General features: G+C 37.5%; 1 protein-coding gene across 3 annotated transcripts in view; it reads right to left on the bottom strand.

Moving 5' to 3' along the window:
• Positions 1 to 3,913: 3,913 nt before the first annotated feature.
• Inpp4b (inositol polyphosphate-4-phosphatase, type II, 105kDa) overlaps positions 3,914 to 24,473 on the bottom strand; it is a 353,691-nt gene continuing 333,131 nt past the window's right edge. For 2 of the 3 annotated variants that reach the window (XM_005400855.1, XM_005400858.2), the window contains one exon: positions 4,143 to 5,526. In XM_005400855.1, coding sequence (XP_005400912.1) covers positions 5,352 to 5,526 — 175 coding nt within the window. In that variant the 3' untranslated portion in view covers positions 4,143 to 5,351. Of the gene's footprint in view, positions 4,103 to 4,142; positions 5,527 to 24,473 lie in introns of those variants that run through there. The other variant, XM_005400857.2, reaches the window with a different exon arrangement.

Raw genomic sequence — 24,473 nt, 5'->3', positions numbered from 1 at the left:
CCTGCCTGGCAAGCACAAGGTCGTGAGTTCGGTTCCCGGTACCGGAGAAAAACCAAAAAAAAAAAAAAAAAAATAGAAAATGCCAAAATTATAAGCTTCAAAATTGATACGGAAGCACATTTTCAGTCATACACTGATCAGGTTAATATCTCCCTGAATTTAGTCCTATGTTATTGCGTACGCTAAGACTGCATCGCTAAGACTCTTGGCAGTACACCACTGAGACAGGATTATATAATAACTCAATTATGAATGAAATGTGAAGTATCAAATATGCCCGACACCAGCCATTTGAAAATGACTGATTGTTTTTAAAATAATTTTAATAATCCTGCTCCCAATAATTTGCTAATTTGGGGAGGAAATGTGGTGGTGGAATTCAGCCGTATGCTGGTGGATGTTAACAACTGGCTTTTTAGGAAGTACATGTGGTAGCTTGCAGCATTCACATTTCTGTGGTGTAAATATTCCAACGCTTACCGACTTCAAATTATGATACGATATTCCTGAGTGTGGAAATAGAAGGCGGACCTTCACAGTAGCACTTATATAGCTTAAGTGATATATGTTAAAGATAATATAGACCCAACTACACTCAGAGATATGGGTCAATACTAAAATTTAGCAAAATGATTAGGGAGTGGTAATCTTTGAATATCAATTTTACTTTTCACAAAATCCTTCTGGTTGCATTTTATAATTTAATATTGAATTGTGTTTGTGTGTAAGAAGGAGCTAACAAAACCTCCCAAAATTTAATGGTTAACTTTCATGAGTCAACAAGACAAGTTCGATCCTAACAACGCAATTATTTCTCTTCATGCCATACCAAACTTTACACAGGAATGGTTTGGCTTGCCTGTGAAGAAAAGTATGACTCTACACAAATATTTCTTTTCTTTTTCTGCCTGACTTTACTTAGGGGTAATTAGGAAGCATTCCCCAGCCAATGGTAGCTTTTAAGGCTTCACATGCTTTCAAAAGAAGTATTAGTCTTACAAATAAATGACTGGCAGTTAATGACTTGGACTACTGCCCTAATGGGGCAATGGACCATTTTAAAGTATCTTTAATCACCTGGATCAAATGGTTTCTGTGATAGACTGGATTATGGAACTGACCAAACAATTTGCATCCAAATCTTGTGGCAGCATGAGATAAAGCTGGAGGTTCTATCTATAAGAAAAAAGAACTCCCTGTGTGAGAAGTAAGTAAAAGATGGCACTTAAGTATGGTTTTGTTTCAATCAAGTTTTTCAAAATTATATGGGTAACTGTTTGGGGAACATTTCCCAGGCAGTGGACCTTCTGTCACTGGGTCAATTATAGTCACCCTGATTATAATCACCCACCCAGGGCTCTGTAAATGCAGAATTGGTACCTGCATACGGTGCTGGTAGAAGGGAAGATACATTCTTGATAATTATTTGAGGAAATAGAGTGAAATGGAGTCTGCTGTTTGGAATTGTCATTTTCTTGGTTCATTTTTGGTTCAACAAGACTTCCTCAAGCAGGTCTATATATCTTTCAAATGAAAATGTAGATAGAAGGGCACGACTGTGGCTGTATTTATAGAAGAGAGATTTCAAACCTTATTTAATATTTAATTCAGAAAGAGTTTATAATCAGAAATAGCAGAGTGGCCGTGCAGGGATACTTGGCCCATATCTCAGGAAGAGAACAATAATGTTCACGAGACATGAATCTTCTTGAAGAAATCTACTTTAAGAAACATAAGCAAATATAGACTTTGTATAAGAAAATGCTGGTGATTATGCTAAAAATGAATGAAAATTTATGTGCATTTATAGTGCATTAAACTCTACCCTTTAAGACTTTTGTATTAGTATTTATTTAAAAAGAAAAATGAACACATGAAATGTCTTCTAAAAATAGGGAACCTTTACTGTTATTGATTTTCTAGCTAGTAATTATTTTTTCTGAATTTGAGTTAAGAGGTCTTGCTTTTAAAAGTATAAACAAAAATTATTGCTGATAAAATATTTACATGGTGATAAATCACTTGAGATCTCTTGTGTTCGAGGCTACCATTTGATATATTACATGAAGCCTCATAACTTTTGAAGGGAACCTCTGTCATCCCAACCTCTTTATCTTAAATTCAAAGGGATAATTAATATAACCACAAATTCTACCATTTTGAAATAAAATCAAACAATTGAAAGCTTACATTTAATCACTAAAATGAAGAATGAGGTAAAGCATAGGACAGCAAGATAATTTTTTCCATAAATACATCCTGAAGGTACAGCCCATTTTTATTTTTTTTTATTTTTTATTTTTTGGTTTTTTTCTCCGGTACCAGGAACCGAACTCACGACCTTGCGCTTGCCAAGAAGTCGCTTTGCCACTGAGCTAAATCCCCAGCCCCAGCCCATTTTTATTAAAAAGGCTGTAAACAGTTTGCCAACTGCTTCAGTAGTTCACATTGGTCATTAGTTAAAATAATCAATTGATAATTCTAAGCCATAAAATGTTATGTTAAATTTGCAGTAATTTGAAAAAGTCCACATGGATCTAGAGATCTGTTTGAAACCCTTATTCCAACAAGCATCTTAGACAAGGAACTATCATTTGCTGTGGAAAGTATCACAGTATCAATTAAATGTGGTCATAGCTAAGAGACGCCTATGTATTGAGCCTCTAGCATTTCCAAAGCAATGTTATATTCTGGATGGCATGCTCCACTGATAAAAAAGGAAAAAGAGTACATTCTTACCATTTGGGGAACATAGGTCTCATTTGTTCAAACTCTTGTACTCTAAACTTCAGTTTCAGAGATAAACCAGAATTTCTTTTTAAACTAACTAGTTTTCTCCCTTAATTTTCATACATATTCAGTATAACAATTTGGAGAAGAGACAAGGAGGGTAAGAAGACATTGAAATGATTTTGTAATTCTCTAACCAGCCCAATCAGCCTTCATTTATCCATTTTTGGAATGATGACATTAATCAAGATGACCTCTAAGAAAACTACTGATTCAGAATTGTAGAAATGACATTATTTTACTGAGTAAGGACAAACTTAAAATTCAGGCAAACAGGAAATTAATGTGTTCTTGGAGGATATGGTTGCATATCTGAAAGATTTATTCGTGCACACTAACCTATGCCAGACTGCATACTTACACAACAACAACTGCCAGAAAACACCTTAAAAGATATTTTTCTGACTTTCATGAACTTCACTGCACAAAGTTCAAGTGATAGAGATCCTCATTTTGAACAACAGACAGTTCACTTTCCATTTCCTTGTGGATTCAGTCCCTCACGGTGTTTTGCACATGACACTATCGAACTTTCTGCACTGGTCCTTGCACAGCTGGGCCACACAATCGCAGCTGGAGTTTTGAAAAGATACCATGGTGGGTGAAATGTATTTTACTGAGCTAACATTGTCCATCTACCTGCGTAGGGGGTGGAGTCACACCTGGACTGAACAATCGAGGTCTTTACAAATATACTAGCATACCGGTTCAGAAGCCAACGTCATGAGTTAACTTTACCTAAGTTCAATCTGCTAAAAAAGTATTTGACAAATCCTACAAATGAGCTCTTGGATGGTAGGTGATCAAGGCCATGAAGTAGCAGCACGTGAGCTCGCTTCCTTTCACCCTCTGCCTGCTTCATTTGGTAAGGTAAGTGTCATCTCTAAGTGTGTTTTCTCAGTACGACTTTACTCTGAATATTCCACAGATGGTATTTACGCTTTCTAGCACGAACCCACAGAAACTCAGCACGTTGGAACAGACCTAGAAACGACAATGTTTTATAAGATTTCAAAACTGAATTACTTTGTGAGTAATATGATGGAAAATATCAAGTAATTGCTTGATTTGGGTAAACAACCTTGAGCAAATTGGCAACAATGAAAAAAACAAAAGAGCCAAGTGGAGGTTCTCCAAATGAAAGATATTTGTGTTCCTGTTTATTTACGTGTTGGTAAATTAGGTGTCGGCTTTTCCATAAGTGCCCTCTGGAGGTCTGTAGTACTTGGGGAAAGCCATCAGCTGTAGCATGTTGAAAGCATACTTTCTGCATTTGATATTCTTCAGTACATTCTCTATGCGGCATCCTTCTCTGGTGAAAGGGGAAAAAGCACAACTTCATGAAACACAGAATAAATAAATATGCTTTATTTGTTCAATGCAGAGTTGCAGCAACAGTCCCAGTAAAAATAACAAAGATTCAACTCTACATTTTTTTTTCCACAAATGATGATACATCTTACAAAATTAAATCCTAGGCCAGGCCCAATACCATTATTGCCTATGGAAAGAGATGATTAAAGTCTCTTCATTCTTAACAGACATTTAAGGTTTGATAAACTCTTTAAATATAATTTGCTCCACAATACAGTTTCACCGTAGTTTCATAAATATATCTGCCTTTTGTAACTTTTCCACAAATTAATTCATAGTCTTTAAAACACACTGAAATCTCTACATAGCCCTAAGGATGTAGGCTCTAGGAATAAGGCATTTAATTTATTAAGTCTGGCCCTATAGATTTTTAAAGGAAAGTTTCATCTCTATTTTACTTCATTATTTTAGCTGTGCAACAAAGAGAGGAAATGGCTTTCTGAACAGCCTGGTCCAAGTCTCATCTTTGCAGAGGAAGAGCTCTTGTCCACGGACAGTACAAAAGTGACAGGGGCTCAAATCGGCGCATAAAGACACACAGGAGACCTCGTTAAAAAGAATAGAAAAGTACTCCGAAAGCCAAATCAACCTAAACAATAGTTACAAACAGGTTAATTTAATTACAAAACATAAATAGCTATTCTTTCCAGAAAGTTATTGGACAGAAAAGGGTGAAGAGTGGCAAAGAAATAAAATAACGAACAGGTTAATTTAAAAAACTAAACAGAAGTTTCTATCAGCGGATGGCAGCTATGTTATTCACACAGTGGAAATCAGGTCTGTAACCTCCCGTGTCCTCAGGACTTAGCTCAGGGCTTCAGTGTGTTGTGCAAATTCAGTCTTAATTTCTTTAATAAACTTAATGGGGAAGAGGAACAGGAGGCTCAGAACTTCAAGCTTTCAGGATTCTACTCTTTGTTTTCATCCAGACAGTAATTTAAAAATATTCTTCTTGAACTAGTTAACAGAGGGAAAACATTATTCTATGAACAAAAGAGCAAAATAATCCACTTAATGCATAGTACTTTTCATTTTTTAGATTTTAGGAAAAACAAAGAACACAATTTAAAGTTCTTTTTTTTTTTTTTAAATTCTGTGAATTTGAAAATGTAGAAAGAGTACAGCATTATGCCCCTAATTTAAAGTCCATTGTCATTGGTAGAAAAGAAAGGAATGCAACGTAAAACTTATTGGTATTTGGCTAATAGTAATGCAAGACTTAAAATAAGCCACACAACTAGCAGGTGCGAGCTGACAAGCAGCAGAGCGACAGGATAGAAGTGTCGAGACGTTGGCTTGTTATCGGTTAGACAGCCTGTTTCAGGGTCATCGGATTCAGTCAGGGCTCCCTGGGATGGTCTGCTGTTGAACAGGGAGGAGTTAGGGGAGAAAAGAAAACAGTAGAGCATTCACACAAGAAGGAAATCAACCTTAATTACTCTAAAATACAACATCTTATCTTATACAAGACAGCTGTTTTGGATGAACCATTTACACTGAAGAGCCCCAAGTGCATCCTGAATATTGTTTTCTCACTGTTCTACACTGACACAGCTATTTAAAAGATGAGACTCCTTCTGCGTTTTATGCAAAACGAAAAATATTATGATGATATTCATGTGGGTTGAATCTAAATGTGAAAGGCATCATAAAATAAGCATAATAGCAACAGTAAATAAGACTGCATGGAGAAAACTAAAACAGGTCAGCTCATAAAAATAATGTCATAAATACATCTTAGGGAAATAAATAAGAAAGCAGTAAAACACAGGATGCCGTGAAACAAACGAATGTGTCTGCCACGTTTAAACACACCTTCTACGGGTATTGTTCCTATATAACGTATGTAAAGTTGTAAAACTGATTTGTCAAAATGGTCTGGTCTTTAAAATGAAACATCGGACATGTCATCCTTACCCGCCATAAATTAGATAATCAAAACCCAATCCAGTATCCTCTGTTAGCACAGCTCCTAAGTTGTGCTACTACTGCTAATCTTACTTAGAGAAGGCCAAATCTAACCCTTCGGGGCTCCTGATCTGGACAGAGATTCTCAGAGTCAAGTCACTTTGCAGGAAAAAGACTGAAATTTCCAGGTGCTGTATTTTCTTTGTAGGTGAAAAAGAGGCTTGAAGGGTTTGCACAATTTGCTTAAAAGCAGCTTCAATTCTGACAAATCTGAAATATACTGATATAAATGGAAAATACCATTCTCTACGGCCTATTTCATCACTATTCGGAGTAACCGTGTGGTACTTTACTCTCTGTTACTCTGCTGTACTTTAAAGAGTACACGTTGGTGTCTTGTGAAAGTTGCCATGCGAAGGAAGCTGCCCTGCAAGTTCCTTAGCCAAAGCCCCATGCAGTCCCTGAGCACTCTTATACAGCCAGTTTTGATCAGGCAGTGATTACAGTGGTGCCTGAATTGGCCAAAGAGAGTCATTATGATTATTTCAAATTTCAATTTCGATATGTGTACAACCAAATAAACCATGCTGTGCTGTGGGTTGGAGTTTCCTTATTATGACCTACTTTGTCATTGAAGACAAACTAGATTATCTGAAAAACAAATGGTTTATTGAGCAACAAGAAGTTTCTTTTGGACTCCCATAATTCATTTTGTCAACTGTACAAGTGACTTGGTCACTTGCACAACTTTCTGTGTATCCTTAGTGAAAAATGTGCAAACTTCTAATACTTTGATATCATTTTTTTTTTTTTTAGTACCAGGAATCAAACTCATGACTTCATGCTTGCCAGGCAGGCACTTATGCTGCTGAGCTATACCCTTTGCACTTTTAAACTATTAAAACTTTGAGTTTGACTAAGTTACCTTGCCTTATATTTTATGACTTTTGTCGGTTTAGAATCACTATATTGTTGAGTAACCTAAGAGAAATAATTTATTCATTCATTATTTCTCAGTCTCCACTGAGCCAGTTGCTGTTATGGTCATAGGGAATAAAACAATCAATAATTTAGACAAAACATCTGCCTTCTTGAAGTTTACTTTTGAGTTGAATGAGAGGCCACAAAAATAAGAATAATATCTAACAAAAGCCCTAGAGAGAAAAGTAAAGCAGGAATGGAGAACCATGGGAGATGTCTTTGCATGTGGTGTGGATATGTGGATAAGGGGAGGTGGGATGTGACTGAATCCTAGGAGGGCCTGGTTCAGCTTGGCCCAAAGGAATGGATAGACAGAGTAAGTGGAGGGAGATTCTCCAGTTATGGGCTCCACTGTCAACCCTATGACCATAGAAAAGGACATTAAGCCCACTGAGGGCCAGTTTGATTTTCCTCTACGAGAGAACCTTTCAAAATATCTTCAAACAAGGACACATACATCCCAAGGGAAGTTTCAGGTGACTCGCTGGGGGGAGAGGACATAGTATGAGACTTCAGTATTATCAATATGTTCCTCATTCTTTTTTTTTGTTTTGTTTTTCTCTGGTACCAGGAACCGAACTCACGACCTTGCGCTTGCCAGGCAGGCGCTTTGCCACTGAGCTAAATCCCCAGACCCTGTTCCTCATTCTTAAAATATCCTATTTTCCATATATTCCACAAATACATACTGTATTAGTAGTGTGATATATGCAGAGGCAGCTGTGGTCAGAGCCCAGACTCCGGAGTCAGATCCCCTCTTTCACCCTCCTTTGTCACTGCTCAGCTGAGTAGTATTGGGCAAGTCAGGCTACATCGTGTACCCCAGCTGCCTCCTCTGTAAAAGGGTGATGCTAACAATACTACTTACTTCCTGGACCTGCGATGAGGCTAAAGGTGTAAATTAATAATTACTGAGGCCTTACAACAGAAAATATATCAAATAAGCATTGTCTAATAGTTACCACTGTGTTGCTTCTATATCAGTAACTATACACATCTTGATGGGATAGCTAGAGAATTATTTTACCTAGAATATGTACACAAACAAGGTTGCAAGCCACTGATCCAGCCATTGGTTCTTATAAGTGAAAGAGTACAGAACCAGTGAGAGCTGTTAGAAAATGCTAAAAATGTCTTATTATAACTGCCCTGAGCCCAAGTACAAGGTATTCATTTATATCAGATGGCATTTTTTCCTACAATTAACAAAGCACATTTATAATTTTCAAATTATACTACTGAAATGCCTGAATACTGTATATGCCTTTCAAGGGAACATTACTAAGTAAAAAAGATTTTGGGGGGAAGGGAAAGTTTTATAATTGAACCAATTTGTTATTTATTAACTGCTACCTCTGTAGGTTAGAATAGCATGTTAAAATGCCTCACACATAATCATCCTATTATTAAGCTGGACTTCAAAGCAACAAGACCATTCAGGCTGCCACGAAGCTTAAAGTTTGAAATTCACAACTGATCATGAAAGCATATAGGACCAACTACTTGCTTCCTGCTAAGAATAGCATCAGTGGTCTTTTCTTTGGGGCACAGACGAATTTTAAGCACTCCAAACTGCCAAAAAGTAAAGGATTCATTAAGCAATAGTACTACCAATTTCTTCACCAGATTATGACAAATAATTAATTAGTGGCTACCTTGCCAGGCACTGTGACAATCCAATGTCATTAATTTAGCTAGCACGGCTGGATCACCATGGAAAAATATTCCAATATTGTCTCCAGTGGAAATGAGACAAGATAAGGCACTTAAGGGAAGTTATTGAATCTGCAGGATGGAAAATGATCTTTTCTTTAAAGTTCTGCCAAAGCAATCATATAAAATGTGAACAAACAGAAAGAAATGTATCACTTTTAAACATATCACTGCCTGCATAAGGAGACATTGTCTTAAATAAAACCCAGTATGTGTGACTTGGTGGCATTTGCTTATTTATTCTTCTTTTGTGTCAGTGACCCTTCTATGTCCTAGGTCATAAGTCACTATTTTGATATCCTCTCAAATCATTCAGCTCTCTTATATGAAGTTGGAGGCCTCCTAACTGTCCTTATTAAGTAATTGTTACCCAACAGTTTCGCTACTCAATGTTGTAGTTTTGAACCACTGCAGATCTTCAAGCCCCCCAAAGGAAGATCACCAAATTGAAAAGTCTTTCCTTCCAGCAAGCTGATTTCCTCTCATGCTAGTATGAGGTTATTTCACATTTAATTACATCCTTCAAGTTCAGAGATATGGGCATACTATCATGAATTTAGGAGTCAAGATTGCCAATATCTTACAGAGCTGTATTTGATTAACATCCACTTTGGAGGCAATATTAATAGAGTACCATGTTTCAGGACTTGAAATGTATTTGCTATCAAAATAGCAAATCTGTGTAAAATGAATATAATGCAGATCTGATATTAGTAAGAGCTTTGAGATTGGTACAAGAAATCACAGAATCAAAGATATTTACATGCAAAAGTGACTTTTAAAAATCTTCTAGTTAAATGTATACATTTAACAGTGGAAGAAATCAATTTAAAAGTTTTCACTACTCTCCAGAAACAAGCACAAAGTAAAGATTCCAGAGGATACAATTTCCCTGGTTCACAGATTCCTTATATTCTACTCTGAAATAAAGGGAGAAGGATATTTCTTCACTTTAGATCAAGGTCCATGAAGTTACATGATTCAATATACATTTAGATGACAAACTATCTTCCAAAACTTTCCAAATACACAATTTAAAATTAGATCATTAAAAGTAGATTTCCAGGACTTACAAAAAACAAGCAACCATTTAAGCGTAAAGGCAATTTTAATAGACGATAATCAAGGTGATGTAATTTCCACTGACTTGTGAGAGTGGCCTTCATGGCCAGATCACCAGCCACATTTCAAATGCCTTCTTCTTTCCATCTGCATTCAGGATCTAATTCAGAATATAGTATGCCAAAGACAAGAAGAACCCCAAAATAAAGAAATTATTGGGGAAGACATAAAATAACATCACTGTTTTAAACATGCAGGTCATAGACTATTTCTGCCAAGTTATCTACACGAAAAAGGAGTCACTTGGGTGGTATTAAGCAAATGTCCACCCAGGCAGGAAGTAAGTTTTAACTGTGGGGCATTGCGTGTGTTTCTGGACAAGGATTTCTTGGTTGAGAGATGCTGTCGACTGGAGAACACCAGAGCTTCAGATAATGACAGTATGGTATGAAAACTTGTCATTGAAAATGAGAAAAGTTAATTGGCTTGGAGAAGATAAAGGTTTACGATCAAGTGATTGCTGATTTCAAATAGACAAACGGTGTGTCCTTTAAGGTGTGGTCACCATGGAAAGCAAGGGGAATGTGTGAAGTGGAGAAACTTCTAGGCATCAATGACTCTAAGTGACAATGGCCTTCCGGAGGTTTTATTCATTCCTTAGCAATAGACAAGCCGCCATATTATTATTTCCATCAGCTCAAAAGGACTTCAAAATATGATCAAGTAGCAGGTGAGGGTTTGTATCCCAGTCTGCTCAGTGGAAAAGCCATGTTCTCTTCACATTCTGACTGGAACCCCTTAGGCACAGCTTCCCGCTACTGTTCAGAACCAGGCAGATGTGGTTCCTTTGCAGCTGCAAGATTAGATTCAGTGACCTCTAAAATTACTTTCATTTTTATTTTCCTGTGATTCTTTGATCCTATTAAAATATAACTGCAGTACTCCAGAGATGCATATTTTTTTCTGCAAATAGAACAGGTGACAGTTCAACAGGAAATCGGGGGTGGGGAGTTGAGGGAAAACTCATAACATGCTAAGCACGTTGACATTCCATTTGGTCTCTAAAGTTGCCACTGATCATTCTTAATGATTTTGGATTTCCATTTTCGTAATCAAAGGAAAACAAAACAAAAGTGACCAATGTAACTGTATCAATTTCTTCTTGCTGTCACTCTTTGTCTCATTTTCAGGTTTTAGTTTTATAAAGTTCTTAGAAAATAGGACTATCGTCTCCTTAGAGGATGCAAGTTTCCAAGTGGTGATGTTTTCAGATGGTGTCTAAATATTGTTGTAAAGAAAAAGAAAGTATCTACACTCAGAATTACAAGGCAAGGACATATGAAGTGGCCCAGCATACAATGTGAAAATGCTTTATTATTAAAAGAAAAACAAAGGAAGGGGGATGAATATCATGATTTAACAGTATAATTACTTCCATCAGATCATTCCCAGAGAATGAATTCCAGTTTCCACTTTGGACTTTAGAATGGGGCATACTTGGATAAAATCTAGAAAGAAATGTCTTATCTGAGTACGGAATTGAAGAAAAAGCCTTATGAGGGACAGTATAAGCTTGTTTATATTTGGATAAAAGAAGGCTAGTACATGATATGATATTTTTAAATATATGTGAGACATGACAAAATAAATTTGATATATCCATTTGTAGCTTACTCTCTATTTTTTATTCTGCCTCATAATCTTTGAAGCTATAGTTTGAAGTCTGTGCCCCAGGGGTTTTAGCAGCACCAACTGGAAGTGCTGCCTGAGCTAAACAGATTTACCCTTCTCTCATGATGGAAAATTTGAAGTGTCTATTGGGAACGGGTACTACAGAGACGTGAGGAAAAAGGGAGAGGGAGAAGGAATGGATGGGTGAGGAAGGGGGGGACAAAAGAAAGATGGACAGAAAGACAGATGAACACAAAGTGCTATGGCTTGTGTCTAGATGTCCTCCCAAATCCTCATGCAGTCATGGGGCTTTTTCAGCGGTGGCTGAATCTCAACAGGTGATGCTGGGATCAAGGGTATATGATTGCCAAACTGGTCCACCAATTGGTTTGACATAGTTCTGGCTAGGATTAAGGGTGCGCCATACTGAGTGTGAGTTAGGGCAGGTAACCTGGATGGAGTGCAAGGGACAGGAAAAGGGTCATCCCTTGTGGGTGACTTTTGCTGCCTTTTGCCTGCCATGAGCTGTTCTTCCTCTGTGATGCCCCTCTGCCATGCCAACTCGCCTTAGAGACAGCTGATTATGGACTGAAACTGCTACAAATTGTGAGCCAAAATTAAACCTTTCCTCCTTTAACTCTGGGTGCCAAGTATTTTGTCCCAGCAAGGAGAAAAGTAACTAAAACACAGAGACAGCAGTGCCTGGGGAGAGGAAGAAGGGCCGAGGGCTGGGGCCAGGTGTGCAGAGTCCTGTGCATCTTTCTGTGTGCCTGGCAAGCGAGGACCACAGGGGAGGAAGGGTTGCAGGGTGTAGGGAGTGAGGCCGCCCCTGAGTCCTGGGCCAGCTTTGCCAGCAATTCCCGGGTTTTGAGTTTGATTTTGATGCAGTGAACTAAAGGGGTTTGCAGGACCCGTGAGGTACAAGAATGACCACAACAGGGCTTGTGAAGAGGCAAAGAAATTGGAAGCCAGGAGGGTTACACAAAAAATAGAGCTACTTTCCTCCAGCCTGCTTCCTGAGGGGACCTGAATGTGCAATGTAGCTTCTTTAAAAACAATTTTAAAAAGAAACAAAACTAAACAAAAATATACTACATCTTATTGGACAGAGAAGTTTTGAAAGCTATAAGTACATGGATATACACCTGAAACTCATTTTCTAGATGCCGTATAATAATGATTTTCCTTGTCAACAGACTCCAAACGATGTCTTAGTTCTGTTTCAAAGCAATAGCGAGAACAAAAGAAAAGGGAGAGAAGTCACTTGACAATTCGGCAAACCTCTTTGTTGTTCAAATATTTAGACATTTGAACAACCAGCATCTTGCTGCGCTAATTTCTAACTCCCTAGAGTTTGGGATGACTTTTATCCTCCAATTAAGAGGAAATTAATATGCAAAAATCTAAGGCTAGTGCTCCAATTCTTGATAAGCCCAGACAGAGAACAATGATGTACTTCCGTCATCACCTCACTTCCCTGGTGGGTAGCTCACCTCGCTGAGCAGCAGCCCAGCTCCAGGGCTGCTCATAATCAAAACAGAAGTCCATACGTGCCATTAGCTTACAGCCGACTTTATCCTGAAAGCACTCTGGGAGATTGGGCAAATGTCAGTAATGATGAATAAATATTTAGGCAAGAGTAATGTGAAAGAAAATCAGGTCCCTCTGATCTAACTTTGTTAAGTCTCAACTGCTTCTCTTTCTGAGCATGTTAACGTCGATCCCACAGGATTATTGGGGGAATTATGTAAAGGCACACAGCATGTTCTCAGTAGTAAAAGGAGTAAATAGACATTTGGTTTTTTTGTTTGTTTGTTTTGTTTTTAAAAACTCCCTTCTGCTTCCCTCCCCTTGCTAAATCTCAGTTCTTGTGCGGACAGCGTGTACCCTGACCAGATATGCAGCTGCTCCCTTCTGCATATCTGGGCATTCTCTATAATGCTGAGATGTTCTTTTTTGCTCTCTAATTGAGATGCCCAGGGTGTGGGATTCCCTTTACCTTTCCATACTATTACATATTTCAGCTCTAAGATTTCCATGAGTTTTGCATCATTTTATACTGATGAAGATTAATATGTCTCTGTAGTTTTAGATCTTTCCTCTGAACTCTGGACACATACAGTGGATCTCTACTTTAGTGTCCTACAGGTGTGTAAGTGTACAAGGTGAAGTTTCAACTTGTGCTCTTCCATTGCTGATGCCCGCTCAGGGCAGGTTCTTCCTTCCCATCACAGGCAGTCAGCAGTCCCATGTGAAACATCTCAGTCTTCTCAACTCCTCTGAATTGTTTACATCTCACATCCATCAGTTAAGGAGTCAGTGTAACCCCCTCCTGACTCTCACACTAGCAGAAAGTGTTTCCTACCTTTGCTTCTCTTACATTACACTAACTTGTAAAATTTCCATTTGGACACACAGCATACCAACCAATGCACTATCCTAGTTAGATTCTCAAAGTATTTCCTAAAGAGCTTTGATAGAATGCAAATCCAGCTGCATTCAGCTGCCCTCAAGAGGCCAAGCTTTTCAGAACAGCAGTGGTACTTAGCCATGTGCAGGGAAGTAGAAATAGTTTCAACTACTCCATACCAAGAGACCAAAGCTCTTCATCTCCAGGAGGGTTTGCCTTCTCTCGGTGCACCATCTCTTAGGTTTTTCAAGTTTCTCCTTCCCACCATGCCTCATCTAGGGTGCTATGTTCTGCTAGATGAATCCTGCCAGCCTCTCTCAGAGATGAGATCCTATCTGTGGTTTTGTTGCACTGGAAAGGAAAGGAGTTGAGCTTGAACCCGCTCAACACTGGACACCACCATTCCCAGTGTTATGGCTTCTCACATGTTCACCTTGACCCACTCTTTGAATCAGACAATCAAGGATTTTTGTCCCTAGAATTATTAGAAAATTCATCATCTCCCTTAGAAGGATAGCGTGGCTCTCTTTCTTTAACTTTCTACTTTCCAATTTCTTACTTTAAGGCCACTCTACCATGTAAACAGCATGACATGACTGTGTTATTAACTCCTAAAGCAGAAGGCTGATGAAAATCTAGGAGAAGGAGAGCAAGATACACTGAAGAATTTAATGGTTCAGTTTTTGGATATAGCAAGGACATGGCAAAAAAGAACACTAACTGTACCATGACTATGAAAAAAGCAGGATAGAAAATAGATGTGTCAGGAGAAATAACTCTCAGAAGTGATTTTCATATCATCACTAATCCATAACCAGAGATTCAGAGATCAGGGAAGATTTCTCAGAAAAATAGGCTTTTATATGAACAGCAAAGGCTGAATAATTTCAGTGACTAGAGACTGGCTAGTCATAGAGGGATGAACATAATATGAAAGGCATGGAAACCAGAAAAACATGCATTTATTCAGAAATGCCTCATAGCCTGTTTTGGTTCTAATGATAAAGCATGATAGGGTAGCAGAGAAATCAATGAAGGCAGAAAAAATTAAGTGTAAGGACATTTTCTTTTACTGCTTATTTGTTTTATACATTTTCTAAAATAAACACGTATTTTGCAATAAAATATTGAATTACTGTGTTTTAAAATGAAGTCAGAAAAATCCTCAGGCTTCATTTTCAAGGTGGAGGGTGGGCAAACACACAGGACTCAGAAGCACTCCAGCACTGTGATTAGCATCCTAGGACAGCACCTGGCAGCAATAAGTAGGCTTGCCAGAGCCAGGAGTGTGAAAGCGATGAAATGAACTAGAGTCACAGTGACCAATTAGGAGGCTATTAACATAGTCGGGGCAAGAGATGATAAGGGCTTCAGCTGGGCGTGAAGGAGAAAGGTGAGGCAGTTACTGTCTCTGCACACAAGGAACCTGTCCAACAGTACTTAAGGAGTTTTAAGAGGAAAGCAGGGAGAAAAAAGAGATTTTCAGATTTTTAGGGTGAAAATGCATTTTCTTTGCATATGCTAAGTTTAATGCATTATTTTAGATAAAAGAGGAGGGGAAGAAGATGTAAAAATAATTGAGGTGTGTTACACACTCGTACCAACGACCCAAGATGAATGTAATCATTACGTACTGCAAACATGTACTAAAAACATGAACGAATTAAAAAAAAAAATTAAAAACCTCAAGAAAATGTTAGATATATGGCAGAAAAAGGTAGGTTTGGACAAGATCTTCAACAAAGTTCTACACGCTAGATTTGAGAGGTGCACGCAAAACGCGGGCGAATTCGATGAACTCAGCCGCGCAGAGAGATGAGGATGAGCGCGGCCAGGGCTGGAGGCGGTGTTCCGGGCAACGACTGGGTCTGTAAGAGAGGCAGCAAGCAGGCAGCAGACGGACACGGAAAACAGTCATAGAGTCAAAGAAAGAGGGTCTGGCCAATATGACAAAGACTGCGACTGGAGCACGGAGGTTACAAAGTAAATAAGGTCACTGGATTTGATGACTATGTAGTTTGCAGCCTCTGACTCTCCGCGGGATTTTAGGAGCAGGTATTTAGAAGCAGCTGACAAATGAGTGTGCAAGAGCGGGAGCCAGCATTCTAATCTGTGTAAACCACCGTGTTCAGAGCACCGGCAGAGAGAGGAAGGAAAGAGCACAGGCCCTCCGCTGGCCGTCGGATTGATAGAAACATCTGAGGACAGGTGAAATGCACGTGCTTGAGGCACAGAAGAAATGGTACAGAAAGAAGGACACGGGCTGGTTGGCCATCTTTTCCTTTTTCAGAGAAGAAAAGATAGTTATTGATTGAGGATTAGCCAGAAAATAGTCAGTCACTGTTTAACTAAGTCCCTCGCAGGTTAGCACGCACAACCTCAACAAATGTCCTGATTCCTCTGAACAGGAGCCTGAGGGCCAGCGTCTCTAGGGGCAGGGTTAGAGGAGAAGTAGGAAAGTAATCAAATTGGAAATTCGCCTTTTTCCATTTAGGGACATAATCCAACATTTCTGCAACACATTCTTAGTGGTTTAGTAGGAAAATAAAGCCGTCTAGTTCATTTTTAAAGGCTTGCATGATATTATCCTGTCTCGATGTATCATAATCATTTTAAACAGTTTAACCATGACTATTGGAGACCGCATTGTTCATCTGTCCTTTAAATTTACACTACCACTAATGACCTTTAATTATTTGGCAAGATATTTTATATGTAACATATTAGTACCAGTTCTCCTTGGGAGGACCTATACTGGATTCCCACACAGTAGTGTCTACTCTGGGGTGATACACAGTTTTAAAAGATGTCCTGCTATTTTCTACTCTGCCAGATGTGTAATTCCTCAATTCTTTTTTTGACACTCTTTACTGTCTTTTCTAAGATTGGTTACTATCATCCCACTATAAATTCTAGTCATTTGAACATAATTGTTCATGGATTTTTTCTCAGTTTTGACCTGACCTTTAAGCTCACTCAAGGATACAGAATACAGTTCCATGAACATAGTATACACCTATAATTAAATAGGTTGAGGAAGAGCTGGCTTTAAAAGTCTCAAACAGGATTTCTAATTTGCTTATTTAGTCAAGCAATGTAGACTATGTATGGGTGTGATAAAAAATACACTAAATATTTATTTTTGAAGTATTACGTTGAAAGACATATTGGCATTTCAAAATACTTTCACTCACTTTGAATATATTTATCCCATCTTTTTAAAGAAGTTCTGGAAGTCCTCTTTTCTGAGGACTGTAGTTGTGCAGGTGTGCCTGCTTGTGTATCTTGAATAAATTTCAAAATATCTACCTTCCATGGTCATTTTGGTTTTGGAAAGATCAGAAATCACATGGTTTTTCATTTTAAAAAGAAAAAAAAACCTCAAAATAACAAAAGCAAATACATAAACAAAACAGCATAGAGAATGATAAAATGATAAAGAATTCCAAAACATTGTGATAGGATATTAACAATGGTTGTTATATTACATAATGTTATCTCCAAAATGGTTGCACATATAACCAGATATAGGCATGCAAGACTGATCAAACAATTACACATTACCAATTCTTTTCAATAAACCAACAGATATTAGTAGTACAATTACCCTACCTATCCTGTGTATACATATACATATTTTTCCCTTTCCCTTCTTTCTTTTTCCTCTCCCCTCCTTCATCCCAGTTGCTCCTTCTTATTTGAGCAGTTCTGTATTGCTGATATATGTGGTTTATTGAAAGGAACAGTCAATGCTTAAAATTTTCTTTTTTCTTGACCAAATTTGCATGGTTGAATCTGGTAATTAGAATGACTGATCTGAAAACAACAATATACAGTATAAGAACCACCTTGCTGAACTCCTACTATCTTGTATGGTGAAGCTCTGCATCATTTCCAATTTTTTCTTTTATTACTTGTTACAGTCTCTGACTGTTTGATCAATCTTACATTCTTACATGTGGTGGACTGAGCAACTTCACTGACGATAACAGTATGTAATGTAGCAACCATTGTTAACTCCTATCATTTTGTTTTGAGGTCATGTATCATTTTTGTTGTTTTTGTGTTGTTTCGGTTTTGTCTTCATTGTTGTTTTGTTAGTTTTTTTTTTTTTAATTTTTAAACTAAAAAAAATTTAAAAAAAGAAATGGTATGGTGCCAAATGTGGTGAATAAGTTAGAGGAGGACATACTGTAACAGTTTACAAGTCTGCCTTTCTGTTGGTTGACACTGCCAGCAGTAGCATCACATTTTTTAACACATATCATAGAGATACTTGCAAGAGAGGACTTTTAGATCTGCATCAGAAAGTGTCAAGAATGGCTGGATGAGTGTGCTCAAAAGGAGGGGTATTCTGAGATGATTGATGGTCATATATTTTACATTTACTTTTCTTAAAATTTAAGAAATCACCATATATGTATTTTGATCACTCCATATACATTGTACCAAGCTTTAGGTTACATAAATATAAAAATAAAGAAATGAATTGCCTGTCCTCTGACATTTATATTCTAGTCAAAGAGACAGGTAATAAGAAAATAAATGCAAGTTTTACCTTATGGAATACTAGAATCTCTAAGGAAAAATGAATCAGGGTATAAGCTCTGAGCAGCTAAGGATTTGGACTGTTTAGTTGGACTGGTCAGACAGAGCTTTTTGGAAGAACTGAGTGAAAGAAGGAACATTTCCTAAACTAAATTTACCCTACCTGTTGGGTGATAAAAATAAATCCACAAACTGTTACTCTACCCTATAAACTTTGAGAAGCGTTGAAATGCTATGTTCTGCACCCTTTCCAAATCTTGGTTCTGAAAGTTATTTTAAGAGAAACAGCAAGCGTGACACATTGCTATTTAAATTTTTATCATAAACTGAGGAACAAAATCGACAAGATGACTGAGAAAGACAACTGAATGTTAGAAACAATATTTGTTGAGCATGAAAGAAGTTTTAGAACTTCATTTCCATGAAATTATTCTACAAGTGAAGACAAATAGTGAAGCCAAGGAAGCCAAGTATTTCTGCCCAGAGGAAGGAGGGTTGCTTTTGCCATGGAGATCACGGGTGCCTTCAAAGAAGCTAGGAGGGTGCCTAGAAGATGTTTGGAGGTGGTAGAATTGACACAGAGAGTGGTGCATTCTGGAAAAGAGAAGAACAGCACGAGTAAGAGCACTTCTGAGAGGCAAAGGTAACGTTGCACACAAAGAATTGTGAGTAGTCCAAAATGACTGCAGCTTACATTTGCTGAGAAGAGGCCGCGTGAGGATAGAACAGGGTGACTGATCTGGCACTGACAGACACGCCCACATTCGAGGCAACTTTGACATTACTCTGTACGTAATGTCAAAGAAAGCGGGAAAAGACGTGATCATTGAACACTAGGAATGAACTCTGAGGATATGTAAAATAAAATGGAAAGAGAGGCACTGGAGGAAAGAGAACATTTAAGAGAACACCACCTTACAGTGGTGAAAAGAGAGTACCACCTTACAGTGATACAGGCAAAACCCAATAGAAATTTGCAATAAAGCAAGAGAAACAAAAATGCATGAAAGATCATAGAAGGAAGACAAGGATGGGGGTTAATTATCATCTTTGAGAAACCATTTCTTCAGAATTACTAGACAAAGATAGCGATTTTGATGTGTAAGATGGAGACAGTAGATTTTTCCCTTTTCCCATCCCCGTTTGTAAACATACTTAAGCAGATAGTTAGACGGCGTCTCAGGGCACTATCTTGTTTGACACTCGCTACAGTGCTCTGCAATAATTCCTTTTTTTAAATTTTATTGAAAATAATCCTTGACATGGCCCTGCAGTTTGCCAAACAGATGGCTACCAGAAAGCGTACAAAGTGTCACCCAGAGCCAATCATGGTAATTGCGTAGAGTTAACTTTTCTGATTAGAATAAAAAGTGTTTCAGTAGTTTTGTTCTAGTAGAACCGAGAGAATTCAAAGGGCACCACAGTTTCTCTTCCTAACCATTTTGTTTGTGCTTTGTTGCACATCAGTCAGAAATCACATTCCGTATCGACCATTTCGTTCAATTGAGTGAGACGCAAAGACACGGGGCTTAGAGAGGAGTATTTTCCCCACTTTTCTCCTTTGTTTGGTCTCCTTCTAAATTGCTGAAAGCTTTTCTTCAACTTAGACTGTTGGCTTAGAAGAGACCCTTAGAGATCATCTGGCCCAACCTCTTCATTTTTCAGATGAGAAAGCAGGGGCCTCCAGAGAAGGAACACGATCTCATTAGCAGTCTACGGGGTGCAGAGCTGTGACTGTGGGCAGAACAGCTGGATTAATGATATTCTCCCACAGCTCCCACAGCGAACCGGAATCTCTCCTCTCACGCCCATTCCTAACACTCACTTTCCCATCCCTCCGCCGCATGCACTGGGAGGACGTAGCATCCAGCGCACCCCTGCGCAGAAAGGCTCCTGGGGATCAGAAGGGAGCAGAGCATAAGACCATGGATTTATGACTCCCGATTTTTCTGTCCCTCAGCAATTCCCACGGCTCTGGCTTTCTTCTCTGTGAAAAGTGTGCTCTGCGACTAGCCCTTCTGAACCTGCCACCATGGCTGCTATTGTGCTCACTTAGAAGCCACTGAGAATTCTGGGATATGGAAGGAAGGAAATTAACACTCATTCATAAAGCATCAGCTAAGCTCTCAGAAGTTAACAATAAAAATTACCACTATGCACTGACTGTCTCACAAGTGCTGATCATTTCACACTGCTGATCTCCTTTAACCTTCCTACCAGCCCTGCGAGGTACAAATGTCCATTCTGCAAATGGGAAACCCAGACATTTCAGGTAGCATACCCGAGCCTACAGTGGTATTGCAAGGTAGAGACAGAATCTGAATCTAGCTCCTTCTGAATCCTAACTGTATGTCTAACTGTGCTGTATTTTCTTTTTTATCTAAATTCTGTATTATATAAAAATCTATGTGGACTTGTGATATACAAATAATGGCCATATAGTCTATCCAGAGCTGCCTGGTATACCTGGAATAGAAAAGCCATGTAGCGTTCTCTATATATGAAGTACAACTTTTAAATCTAAATCACTGTTAATGCAGCCTTAAGCTTAAGTACCCTGGGACAGCTCCATTTTATGCCTAGTGCCCCAGAAAATATAGATGAAGAGATGGAGGAAGATATTGAGTGAAAAGATATAGCATTAAACAAGCAAGGAAGAGGCAAGCAACGATTTGTGGTGTTGTTTTCTGTGTTTTGCATGTTTGCTGTATGAGTAGGACAGACAGGTGTTTATGTGACAGAAAAGTAGTGAGTGACAGACAAATGAGTGGGAGTGAGAAATAGAGAGACCAAGATTTGATGAAGGAATGAGGGGATGAGGTAGATGACCAGCAGAGGCAAGAGAATTTTGACAGTCGGCAGGCAACGAAAAGCCACTGTAACATGGAATAATCCTACATTGTATACAGATGCTCCTCAACCATGGGGCTACGTCTCAGTGTTGTAAATTGTAAATAACACAAGCTGTAAATGCATATAATTCACTTCCTCTCTTAAGAATAATAGCTTGGACAGGTAACACACTATCAAGCACAGCTTGCTAACCCTGACAATCACATGGTTGCCTGGTGCTATGTCTTCTTGCCTTTGCACCAGTGCCTAGCACTGCTAAGGAGTGTGGTGTCACATAGCACTAGCCCAGGAAAAGATCAAAATCCCAAATTCCACATTCGAAGTACAGTTCCTACTCGATGTACATTGCTTTAACAGCATTGTAAAGAAAAAAAATCATAATTTGAACCATCTTACATGAGTAATCCACAGGATACTTTGAAATAGAAAGATTGGAAACAGAAAAGTCAGTGAGGAGAATGTTGAAATCATCAAGGTGTGAGACAAATAAGGTAGGAGCTGAGTGGTAGAGAGAACTCGTCGAAGCCAAATGACACAGTGAAGGAAGAAATGGTTTCTGGCAACAAACAAGCAGAGACTGACATCATCGTTATTACCGCATTGGCCCCACCTTGATGCTTTCCTCCCGGGCAGAGAGGAAATGGAGACACTAACTTATTGGACTGCTGAAGCTTTGGAGCCAAGGGCAAGTACTGAACATTCTGTGAGAGATGATAGTACAAGCTACCAAAAAGGATTTTTTTTAAGTAATTGGAAATCCTATCATCATTGAGCACAGCAACTGTAGGCAACCTCGACCTTGTGACACACATTTTAGCACAGGAAGTGAATATGTATCAACAGTAGTTGAGTGTGCATGACAAAATCTAAAGGAAAAGCATAAAGTGCAAAAACAAAAAGAATAAAGCCAACCATATAATCTATGACGGATATGCAAGGCTTGGGTACAATATCTGCATTTGGCCAAAATGTGAGTTTTGTGGGTACGTGTTAGACATTAAATGTATTTCATTCCAGAAAGGTGAATATATCAATATTCAGGAATTCATTTCATGGCCAAATTAATAAATGACAATTTGCAAGAGATATTAAAATAAAAAGTATGAAGAAACACAGAAGGCAATTCAGATATCACATCTCATGTCTCAAAACCACAAAGCAATGAACAGAAGGTTTGGGGGTATATCCATGTGACGTGCCATGGATTTCCAGAGCTGATTTTATGACTTCTTATCAAGTAATGGATGAGTATTATACAGCTCCAGAAATATACAGATAAAATGCTTTCATTCTTTCAAATCTTTTTTTTTTCTGAATAAAAGGAAATAATTTATGAAACCAGTCTTTCAAGAAGTTGTTTAATGGATCATGGAGAATTCAATTTGCACAAATCAGATTCCAAACTTAATCTAGTGTTGACCTAATATGCTCTTAAGTAGAAATATAAAGCTAAAATTCATCAGGTCTTTTATTCTTTGGTTTTAGAGGATCATATACTAATGGGTGCCATTTCATTAAAAAATGTGATTGTCTCCCTCATTACCTTAAAATTCCCCACTGGAGAAATATTCATTTAAAGGCAATATCTGACTAAAAGCAAAAGTACAGATTACTAAAGATTCTTGTATTTCTGTAAATATTTATTTTTATTCTCAGAGGATAACACCATATGTAATAAACAGTGATTCTCTATAGTATATGGTGATTTTGTCCTAGGGAGTAAGACAATCCTATGTTTGAATATGGCTTTTCCTTTTGGTACCCGTGTTACTTGGACATATTAAATAAATTGGCTAACGTTTATTTTACCTTATTTAAAGGGGATTAGTAATATTATTACACACAGGTAAGTTTGAAAGGAAAGTATGTGTGTGGGCATACACGCAGATACATAGAAAAAATGCATAATTCTACTATTTTAGCATTTCTCAAAAATACTGATTACTCTTAAAAATAGTACCCATAATTATCAGTCTTACTATAAGTATAAATATTTACTGAATAAATGATGATCAATTAATCCATGACATATTTCTATTAATAGAAATACATTTTGAAAATTATACAATGTAAATTATAATTGTCTATAAAATTTATAGTCCATAGCAATGGTTTCATAAAAACATTTAACTATTACTTTTAATATGTTTTCATTCAATTTGATATATGAACAATTCAACTTACATTATTCTCTCTCAGTACTTTTTCTTAGACTTTACGAATTTAAATTTGATGGTCTATTGGACAGTTTGATACCTTTTAACAATAAAAACTTTCCTTGTAAAATATTGCTTTTAATATTACAGACTTTACAGTGCTTGTTTCTTTTATGTTCCTTTTCAATGTCTAACAACATACCTACAACAACAGAAGTGAATCATTCACTTATAATTTATCTTAGCCTATGTGAAATAGATGTTAAATTCTCATGCTTTGCTCTAATACTGTCAATTGGAAATAATTAATATGTATTGGGCATTTTGTTCAAATACTCATACCTTTAATAATTATAAGCATTCAATTCCTTATAATTTAGATAATGATAATTAGGGAGCTTGGGTACAGAATAAATTATTAACATGTATAATGATTTCAATAGGGAAATATTATTGCTCTTTTTTTACTAATTTATTTATTCCCTAGAGTTACTTATCTAAAACTTATTTCTCCAGAAATTGCTACCTCATTACTTAAATATAACTCAGGTTCTTATGTGTTAGTAAACATAAACAAAGGCAATCGCATACAGACACTATAAATTAAAACAAATACATGGGTTTCTCTCTACTCCCTCATAAGCAGGGGTTCATAATATAACATATCCATAATATAATAATAATCTGAAAAATTGTACAGTGAAGAATACTTTCCTTACACTTAATATATACACATAGGTAAAGACTTACAGTACATAAATTTATATTGTCTTAATGCAACTGCTAATTAAAGAGTTGTTACATTGCATTGTTTAGGGAAAAATGACAAGAAAAAAATCTATCAGTTTAGTTACAGGCAGTTTAAAAAGTATTTTCAATTAGCATTTGGTCAAAGCCACAGATGTGGATCACAAGGACACAGAACTCAAATTATACTTTAAAATAATCTCCTATAATATGTATTGTGATATTTTTGAGGACATGCAGACTCAAAAAACTATTTTTTT

Source organism: Chinchilla lanigera, unplaced genomic scaffold (genome assembly GCF_000276665.1).
Source record: "Chinchilla lanigera isolate Chin_1 unplaced genomic scaffold, ChiLan1.0 scaffold00070, whole genome shotgun sequence".
Classification (NCBI taxonomy): Eukaryota; Metazoa; Chordata; class Mammalia; order Rodentia; family Chinchillidae; genus Chinchilla; species Chinchilla lanigera.
Note: the sequence above shows the minus strand (reverse complement) of the source record. Positions and strands in the feature narration are given on the sequence as shown.